We start from the raw sequence: 9,918 nt of genomic DNA, 5'->3' as shown, positions 1-9,918 counted from the left end.
GCCATGCCATCCCTCTTTCCATCAGCTTCTGCACTGACACACTTTGCTCTTTGCGACGGAAACGTGCTCTGTGGCTGCCAGCCAAAAATCTGGCTGCTCTTCTCCCTCTTAATTAGTTCAGTTCATTATCGATAGAAACCAGGGGCTGCATGCTCAGCCCCAGCTCTGCAATGCTGCTGACAAAAGTAAAAAAATTGTTTTTCTCGGTAAACTCAACAAATGACTCAGAAAAAGAAAGAAAAAAAAGCCTCCGCAGGGAGTTATTGGCTGATAGGTGTGGTACATTGTGTGCCCTCTTCTCGGTCACGTTTCTAACCATAACCACTTGAATAATTCTGAAAATCAAACACTGAGTACTGCCTTTTAGGGAGCAACGAGCTAAGCATGGCTCAGCTTAATGTGATGCAACTTTTATTCAGCCAAAAGACATCCAAACCCAAGGGAGAAAAACTTCAGGCTCTTTTCCAGGATCAACTCCCGAGTGGCTCGTGGGCTCTCAGCAGCTTTAGGACCGTCCCTCACGGGCAGAACGGCTCCTTTCCCAGCGCTGAGGGACTTTGACAGAGGCTGGGAGAGCGTCTCCCATCCCGAGACAATGTCCAAATCATCCCGACTTAGGGCATTGCCCACAACTGTCCCTCTGGGGCTGCTTCTGCTGTTTCCTCTTACCTACAGCCCAACCCAGGGTGTCCCCAGGTGTGTGGCTAATCAGAAAGGGGACAGAGCCACTGCCCCCAGGGAGCATCACCCCAGTGCTCTGGGCATCCTCGCTGCATGTCTTCAGCTGGGTCACGGTTGACGTCCGGCTGCTCAGGGCTGCTTGTCGCCACAAATTCCACCGCCTTCAGGGAGCAGATGCGACACTCGTCTGCGTGACTCACCACTGGCAGAGCTGCCCCCAAGCCAGAATTTCACCTGAAGAGGGTAAAGAAAAATGCAAAGAGCAGCACTTTTTTTTTTTTCTTTTTTTTTTTTTTACCTCAGAGATTCACCTTTGTGGAAGAGGAAAAGCGTGGTGGGAGATCTCGTACATCGACACAACCCTTCTGCAGAAAAACCATTCATTTAGTCACCGGCGTGGGGGGCGTTGAAGGTTAGATACTTGCTTCCCCCGTTTCCATCAAACGTGAGCTCACATTTTGGTTATCATAAATGGCATCTTCCCCAAAGAGAAATGCAGTCTTTACGGTTTAATACTTCAGCTGAAGAGCAGCTCCTGCCGGCTTTTCTTGTACTGTCCAGCACTTGGATCTCAGCAGCCACATCTGTGCCGGGGTTTTCCTCTGCAAAGCCGCGAGCCCTGGCAAAGCGCTCGGAATCCGGCAAGTGCACGAGCTGTACGTGATGTTAGGGACCAGCCCGGGGTTGCTCAGCACATTCCTGCTAAATTCAGGAACCAGCTGAAGAATCAAATCGCTCCTGGGAAATTTTCACCCCAAAACTCCAACAGCTCAGGAGTTATCCGAAAGGTTTCGCGGCTCACTGCTTGGGTACGTGTCACTCTTCTGCCATCATTTCAGCAAGATTTGCCAGAGAGGTTTCTTTCCCCCTGCCACCATGTTGAGGAAATTGGTTAATTCAGCAAAAATTCTGACATAGTTGCCCGAAAATTTCTGCCCTGCCCCTGGAGATGAAAAGAAACATCCATAAGAGAATGATGTAAAGTCCAACACCCGTGCCGAGATTTGCACAGGTTTCCAAATGTACATATATTTCAAATACTCAAATCTGCCAACAAGATTAAAGACAGGCTTGATGAATGAGACTTTCTCAGTTTCCAGGAGGTTTCAGAAACTTTTTTTTTTTTTGATGTGGGCATCTGACATATGCAGCAATTGGGTTTCTCTAAGCAAGCATAACACCAATATATAGGAAATGCTGAAGTGTTGTCAAGATCTTGAGCTGCCCTGAGAGGCTACATGTTCCTGGGAGGGCCAATATTTCACAGAGAAATGAAACTTTCTTGAAAGCTCTTTCTGTGGGAGAGAGCTATGAGCAGTGAATATGAAAAAGTCAAATACCCACTTTCAAAATCCGCGAGAAGCCCCCATGCACACCTTCCCCTCAGAGTTTAGATTTGTTTACTGTGCTTGCTTCTAATTTTAAACCTTTTTTTCTCTCTTGCAATTATGACTACAATTATAGCTCTCGTTACCAGCAATCGTGATGCTTCACCAGTTCCTGGACACTGGGCTACGCTGTCGAAAAAGTGAGTTTGCACCTCGGGAAGTGGGACAGAGAACCAAAGAGGGGACACGATTAGCCAAAACTGAAGAATACGGCTCATTCCCAGGAGAGGGATTTTCTGTAGTGAGCCTGGGGATCCCCAGCTGAAGCCCATGGATGCTCCCATGACTCCGGCAGAGCTTGTGCCAGCAGTTCTGGGGTGCTGGTCCCCACCAAAGGGCTCTTCTCTGGAAAAGACTTGTTAACATTTAGAAAACCGAAGCTGAAGCTCCTTACTCTGAAAATTCAAATGAACAGTCACAGAAAACGGCAGCAGTTATCAGTCGCTGTCTGCAGCACAGAGAGATTGATAAAGGAAACTAATCACGGCACGGTTTTTTAGAAGCCTGGGCTTGGGCTGGGATGGAGCCCCTGTCCCACACAGCGCCGGGTTTGCCCAGGGGGGCAGAATGTGCTGACGGTGCAGGCAATAAATGATGCCTAATAGAGGAGAAACTGAGTGCTCGCTGCTATCAGCTCCATTTTTGAATTATCTGGGGAGCAAATGAATCACCCCAATAGCCGGTCAGAGCTGTCATAGATTTAGCTTTCACCAAAACTGAAACTTATGTTTCAGTAAATTAGCTGTGGATTCTGTACATAACCAGGCTCTTAAACGTGGGTTTCGGTTTTGGCTGGGTTAATATTGCCTCGAGTGCATATTAACTCAGGACTTGAATCAGTCTCAATTTCACAACCATGAGGGGCCCAAACTGGTTTCAGTGGTGCTGGTGCTTGGGAAGTCTCCTGCGCTCCTCTCCCAGCTCCCGTTTGCCCAATTCCCTTCGTGCAGAAGGGTGGGTTAACGAGCGAGGCTACCGCTCACCTAACGAGGAGCAGCACGGCTTGGGCACCACCACCAGCAGCCCAGGCAAACATCCTGGGGAGCAAAACCACTGGGAGCTTAGAGAAGGGTTTAGGAAGTGGAAGCTGCCCCCGTGAGCTGTGCCTGCAGGGGAAGAGAGAAATTTGACTTTATATTATGAGCAGACGTGCTGCCAGCCTCTTCGAAGGAGCGGGCGACAGGCTGCTGATCTGTGAGAGGCAGCAGAGAAATTTTGCTTCAAATCTTTTTCCTTCTTCTTCTTTTTATTTTTGTTAAACACTCTCTTCAGTGAAAGGGGTTTTCCACCATTCAGATTCTTCTTCTAGTTCCTAGTTACAACCCTCCAGAGCTACATGGAAAGCAAGCAATAACCGAAAAGGGGTGTAAGTGCCTGACCCCGTTACTGAAGTGAACCTTACTCAGACTTCTACAAAGGGCTAAATCTTGAGTAAGCTGCCAGAAAGGCACAACAAGCTCAGCGCTGAGCAGGACTGGAACAGGCACTCCAGCTCCTGCAGAGACTGTGCCCTTGGGAGCAATGGGATTTCTGTAACGGCTCTCCCATTGCTGAACTCTGCTGCTTTCATAGCTCAAGTTCATGTTTTCTTTGGGTTTCTGTAACTAAGGTAATTCACATGAGAAACAGCCAGGTTGTATTACCGTCTACGTGAAAAAAAAAGAAAAGAAAAGAGAGATAAAGCAGAAGAGGGGGTCTGAACACATGAAATGTTTAAAACCCTCTGAAACTTCTCAAAAGCACATCTGATGGATCACAATAAAAAAAATTTCTGCTTACGAGGTCAAGATAAGATTATCCTTCCTTCCCCTGCCCACGGCACACTCCCTGTTCTGAGGCTATTAATTAGAAACCCCTCAATTCAAAAGAAATTCAATGGAAAACAAACAAACTTCTAGCATTTCTGTTTTACTGTATTTTTCTCTGAAAGGGCAGCAGTGGTAGCCTCTGGGCTATTTATTCTGGGAACCCTCATCATGAAACTTGTTCCCTTTGCCCTGGCTTCTCCGAGGAGCCTCTGAAACATTGAGTTTGACCGTGGCCGAAGCTGCAGCTTTTCTGGTTGAGTAACGCTTTGGCTCAGAGCCTGGGCTCCAGCCTGCACAGAGCGGCTGCCGGGGGAGCCCCAGGGGCCCCGGAGTTACCACGCGAAGGATTTTGGAGGGGAAATCCCCTGGCAGCACCAGGACATCATCCCTTGCGGCGCCGGAGAGGACCCGGCAGCACATGTGGCATCGCCGGCTGTGGCACGTGGTGCTCTGTGTGCTAGGGGGTGGAAAAGAAAGCCCGGGATTTCTCAAACCGTGATAACTAGTTTCTGTCTTATGACCGTTCATAACTAGGAGTTTGTGTCATTGGTCAGGGTGTTGGTGCCAAATCGCGATGAGGACAATATTCTCCGGGAGGTCCACACGCCCCAGTAATACCAAAACTCATCAAAACAGCACTTGGGAAATGACCTGTTCAAGGCAGGAGTTGCTCAAATCTGCCTCTGTAGGGTGCTCAAAAAAAAAAGAAAGGCAATGCAAGAGATGCGTGGGTAAGTCAAAACGGACCATGTATTGAGTGGGGGTTTGCGCGCTTTTACCTTCTTAACTTACTTGTGAACAAACTGGTCTGAGAAAGCCTCGTTCATCCTCCCTGCTCACTCGGAGCACACGTTCCCCGCTCCCTGAAGGGCCAGTGCTGAGATCTCCTCGGTTTCTCTAAGGACAGGACAGGGCAGGTTCGAGCATCTTGGAAAATCCCTGCCAACAGCTTCCTTCAGGAGAAGAGAGAAGAAAGGCAACACCACCCGCGCTCGTGACTGCTCCAGAGCGGGGAACGGCCTCACGCGGAGGGGCAGTGTCCCTCACTTTCAGGTGACAATTTCAACTTGATTTAGACCAAATGGAAGTTCTGGACTTGCCAAGATCTGATGCAATTTTCTGTCTATGTCAAATCACATTAGAGGTCACCGTAACATCCTCTATTCATGATTAGTAACCAATTTCTGAACTCTTTGATGTTACAAGACAAAACAATGACATTGGTTAAATTTCCAAAGAGTAATTTGGGATTTACCTGTTGAGCTCAATATGAGTCACGTTGCAAATTCCGACAAGGCTAGGAAACAGGTTTCCAGAAGTGAAATATCCGACGTCATGCCTTGCCAGCAAAAAAAAAAAAATAAAAAAAAAAATAAAAAAAAATTCAGCAGTCCACTTCATGCTTCACCCATCAGGAACTGTTAGTCATCAGTGATGGGACTGCTGAGAGAGCAAAATCGCTTCAAAATTTTGCTTCATACAAGGTGAATAAAAGGCTGCCCCCAGAGCATCACTGACGGCAGATCTCCTGAATCTGAAGGGATGAGAAATGGGGAATTTTTGCAAAGAAAAATCATGCATTATTATGATAGCCTGGAAATCCAGGGGATCCTCCAGGCTATACTTAGAATAGCCCATAAAACACACAATGTTTCTTTGTCCCAAAGCAATGACAGAGACCAAGAAGGAAGAAAAAGAAAAAAAGTAAAAATTTTCCCACAGCAAACCTTGCCAACGTAAGAAAAGCTCCACACACAGGCAGCCCTGCGGCAATCGGGGTGTCCTGGCGAACGCGCAGCCCTGGGTGGTTCGTGGGAGGTGGGTAAAAGCATACGAAAAGCTTTTGAGTAACGCACTTCCCTTCCTGAAACGATCTTCTTGGCAAACGTGAAAGATGTTTCCTAAAGGTTTAGAAATACACCCACACCACAGGAGGTGTTGGCATCCCCCGGACACTCTTTAGGCAAAGGTGCTTTGTTCATTCATGCAGCCGCTCCGTAGTACTGCAGAGTCAACGCGTTTCCAGGGCACCGAGCAAGAGTGAGTCAGAACGAAACTGCACCGTCAAGATCTCTGATGCGGCAAAGGAAATACAGGTAAACACAGCCGAGTATCATCTGCACGAGTTTCCTTTGTGGAATGGACACTTCTGGCTTACGCTTGTACCAAAAAAAAAAAAAATTTAAAAAAAAATACAAGTGAAGTTCCAAAACAGGCAGGATAGAATTGCACAAGACCGAGACTTTGTGCACTGAAATGACTTCATGGAGACCCCCTCCCCACCCTGACTGCTCAGAGCAAAAAAAAGTTTAGAAATGAGTGCTCAGCTCCTCAGCAGAAAGGGAGGAGGGCTCCCGGCATGGAGCGGGTCCCAGTCTGTCCAAAGATCCTTTGCTCTGTGTCCCACAAAAACAGGCTGGGCGACCCATGGCAGATTGAAGTTAACGAAAAGAAACAAAAATCGTCCCCAAGGTGGGAGCCAAGGGGGAAGCAGAGAAAGGCGGGTTCCTCCCGGTGGAAACGGGCTGAGTTTAAAACTACTGAGTTTTGCCTGAGCCATCTGCCGCTGCTCGCTCTTCTCCTTTCTCACAGCTTCTGCGGGAGGTCAAAAACAGGCTGGGCGACCCATGGCAGATTGAAGTTAACGAAAAGAAACAAAAATCGTCCCCAAGGTGGGAGCCAAGGGGGAAGCAGAGAAAGGCGGGTTCCTCCCGGTGGAAACGGGCTGAGTTTAAAACTACTGAGTTTTGCCTGAGCCATCTGCCGCTGCTCGCTCTTCTCCTTTCTCACAGCTTCTGCGGGAGGTCAGGGCGAGAAACTGCACGGCTGCGTTGGAGAAAAACGGGTCACCAAATCCGTGACACAGGCTGTGATTCAATCGGAGTGATTCACCGGGAGCAGGTGTCCTCATCATCTCTGGAAGAAGCAACATCAACAACAAAAAGGAAAACAAATGGAAACACAAAACCCCACACTGTCTTCACCTCACACCCTTCAGCCACAAACTTTCATCCCCTTTGCTTGTGCTCATTCGTACGTACACCAAACATTCCTCTCTTTTGCTCCCCAAAATAAAATTTTAAAAATCTAATTAAAATGTAACAAACAATACTTTGCATTTTTCCGGCTTTTTTTTTTTTCAACTTAAAAGGAGTTCTGTGCGGTGAAGGAGATAAGAATAGAAGCATTTGTCCGAAACAAGGTGTCGGAGGCAGGCTGGGAAGAACACACATCTCAAAATAACACAGAAGATTTCAGAGAAAACCCTCTGAGTCCAGAAAGGACAAACTTAGCTTCACTTTCTCCTTCTTGGACAGTGGATTCCCAAATATGCCAGTGAAATCTTTATCACAAGGAAGCTGGTGTGTGCAAAAATAGAGTGCGAGAGAAAGGAAAGTGGAAACCGAGAGACGTCAGGAATTCTCTTCAGCTCTGAAATGATAATTTTCTTGGAGCTGGGACAATAGGGCTCAGTTAACACAGCACATCAAGTCCATAGAGCCAGCACTGGGCTGCTCCGATGGGGCTCCTGCCCATTTCTGGGAAATGAAATAGGATCAAAAAGCCAGGAACACGAATATTCATGACTTGCTCCTACCTTTGAACACACAGAACAACGTTAAAATAGCAACTCTTGCGGCACAAAGCCTGCTCCTGGGCAGCCACGGATTGGAAGAGCAGTCTTTGAGCTGGATAAAGGCAGTAAAAATTCACATCATCTTCAGCAGACACATATGTTAACCGAAAAAAAAATAATTAAAAATTGAGGTTGAAGATTATTGTGTGTATTTGCAACAGAGCGTTAGAATGGCAAAGGGAGGAGACAGTGTAATCATGCAAGTTCTTTAAAAGCAATGCTGCTGGGGATCCCAAGGGCAGGTTTGATACGAGGTTTAGAAATATAAACACTTTTTTTCCACCTAACAATAGGGCATTCTTCTAAAAATAAAAAGTAACCGTGAGAATGCAGAAGTAACCTCACACAGCACCTTTTCTTCTTCGCGTTGTATCTGAAGCTTTCCTCTTTAGCCACATTTAAATTTACAAGAAGCAAGCAAAGAGAAAAAAAAAAATGCAGAGTCTAAGCACAAAAGATTTGATGGGGTGTGAGGAGAGGAGCAGGGTCAAAAGAACAGGAAACCCAAGTTGACGGGAACCCAAGTGACATTTGGTTTAATGAATTACTTAAAACCCCAACCCCAATATTGCTCGCAGGAAATGGGGAAAGGAAACAGAGCCGCGAGTATAAATGAGGGGCTCCATCAAGGTGAAGGCTGCAGATCGGCTTTTTACCCTCCTCGTGCAATTTGCCCTCCGGCTGGACCGAGGCGAGCCGAGGATGAGAACCTGCCCAGCGCTGCTCCTGCTGCTCCTGGCCACCAGCTGCCCCCCGGCCGGCACCTCGGCCCCCCAGCCCAGCTGCCTCCACTTCCCCGACCTCCTGCCTGCCAAGCTCAAAGAGCTGAGGAGCAAGTTCGAGGACATCAAAGATTATTTTGTGAGTATAACCCTATCTCTTCTCCTTCTGCATTTTTTTTTGTTTTGTTTTGCAAGGTTCAGTGATTTGGATGAGGGGGAAGGCGGCTTCCTCCCAGCAGAAATGATTCGGGCGCATTTTGTGTTGCAAGGCGAGCAAGAGAAGTTCAGTTTCGTTGCTCACTGAGAGACAACATGCGAGGGTTTTCTTCCTAGTTTTAGTTATAATGATCTCTAGAAATTTCATAATGAATCTTTGCGAACTTTACCAGCCAGACTTTCCCCTAAAAGTGTGGCAGAAAAAATCGTTCACTGAATTAATAGGAAGGAAATAGTCCCTTCTTCAGGGCAACAAGGTCCAGCCTTGCTGAAGTCGACACTAGATGAAAAGGGAAATCTTTTGCTACAGACATTTTATTTTTGAAAGAACCACAAAAGCCTGAACCTGGTATTTTATGACTGGAGAAACACTACAGCAATGAGCACTTGCTTTGGTGCCTGTCACAGTTTGCAGCCATCAGGAGCCTGGGGGCTGCTGAGAAAGCAGCACAAGGTTTACTCAGAGCACTTGTCATTGCATCGGTCCTGGCAGAGGTGGCTGGTTACATCTTTGTGACCATTTTAGCTAATATTTTAGCAATAAAACAAGATAATTCTCCAGATTAGATCTCAAGTTATGTCACATGGCTTGTGTTTATTATCGAATGAACACAGCCAAGACTTTAAGATGTAAAGCTTCTGTAAAACTCCCAGTTAACATTGGAAAGGAATATTTTTAACCTCTTAGGAAAGCTTTTTAGTTACTTGGTGCCACAAGGTGATGCTTTGGGTGGTGACAGCCCACCCCACTGCAGCTCCTTGGGCTTCCAGAGCTGATGCTGCAGCAGGAGACACCGTAAGGACACACATCCGCTGCAGATTCCTTTTGCCAGGAGGGATTAAACCTTCCTGCCCGTAGGCGGCACTAGAATTTGTGATTTCTTTATTTTGCCTTCTTGACCTAACAGGAGTTGCTTTGCAAAGCTACGGACCAAAGAATTGGTGATTCCCGCACTTCTGCGTGCTGGGTGCTCTTTGCATTCACTTCAGCGAAACCATAAATGCAAATGAGCAAAACAACCTGTTCATAAGGCAAAGGGAAAAAGAGCGTTGACTGCCTGCCTAAGTAAATCACACGTTTCCCTCACGTTCTTCCACAGCAATCAAAAGATGATGAACTTAGCATCCAGCTGCTCAGCTCCGAACTGCTGGATGAATTCAAGGTAAGAACAATAACTTTCATCTAGAGTCCCTCATCCTTCCTCAACCTTCAGCCGACGTTTTGTAAGAGAGGAAGCACCCTGGAAACCAGGGCATTGCCTAATGTCACCCAAGAACAGCTCTCCAGACCAGCAGCACCACGTGTGCCCGCGGCGGGGCTGACACGGTTCTAGCCTGCCGCGAGCACCCCGACCACCGCCGCAATTTTGATTTTTAAAACCACCCACACCCGTCAGCGCTGGCGGCCGGCCCCAACGCAGTTACCTCCTCTCGCCCCAGGGAAGCTTCGGCTGCCAGTCGGTGTC

At 47.4% G+C, this 9,918-nt stretch overlaps 1 protein-coding gene across 1 annotated transcript in view; it reads left to right on the top strand.

The window, feature by feature from the left end:
• Positions 1–8,216: 8,216 nt before the first annotated feature.
• IL10 (interleukin 10) overlaps positions 8,217–9,918 on the top strand; it is a 2,881-nt gene continuing 1,179 nt past the window's right edge. The window contains exons 1-3 of the mRNA XM_009871224.1: positions 8,217–8,375; positions 9,553–9,615; positions 9,893–9,913. Coding sequence (XP_009869526.1) covers positions 8,217–8,375; positions 9,553–9,615; positions 9,893–9,913 — 243 coding nt within the window. The remainder of the gene's footprint in view (positions 8,376–9,552; positions 9,616–9,892; positions 9,914–9,918) is intronic.

Source organism: Apaloderma vittatum, unplaced genomic scaffold, assembly GCF_000703405.1.
Source record: "Apaloderma vittatum isolate BGI_N311 unplaced genomic scaffold, ASM70340v1 scaffold4216, whole genome shotgun sequence".
NCBI lineage: Eukaryota > Metazoa > Chordata > Aves > Trogoniformes > Trogonidae > Apaloderma > Apaloderma vittatum.
The sequence above is the reverse complement of the archived record's forward strand: the minus strand, read 5'-3'. Positions and strand labels throughout refer to the sequence as shown.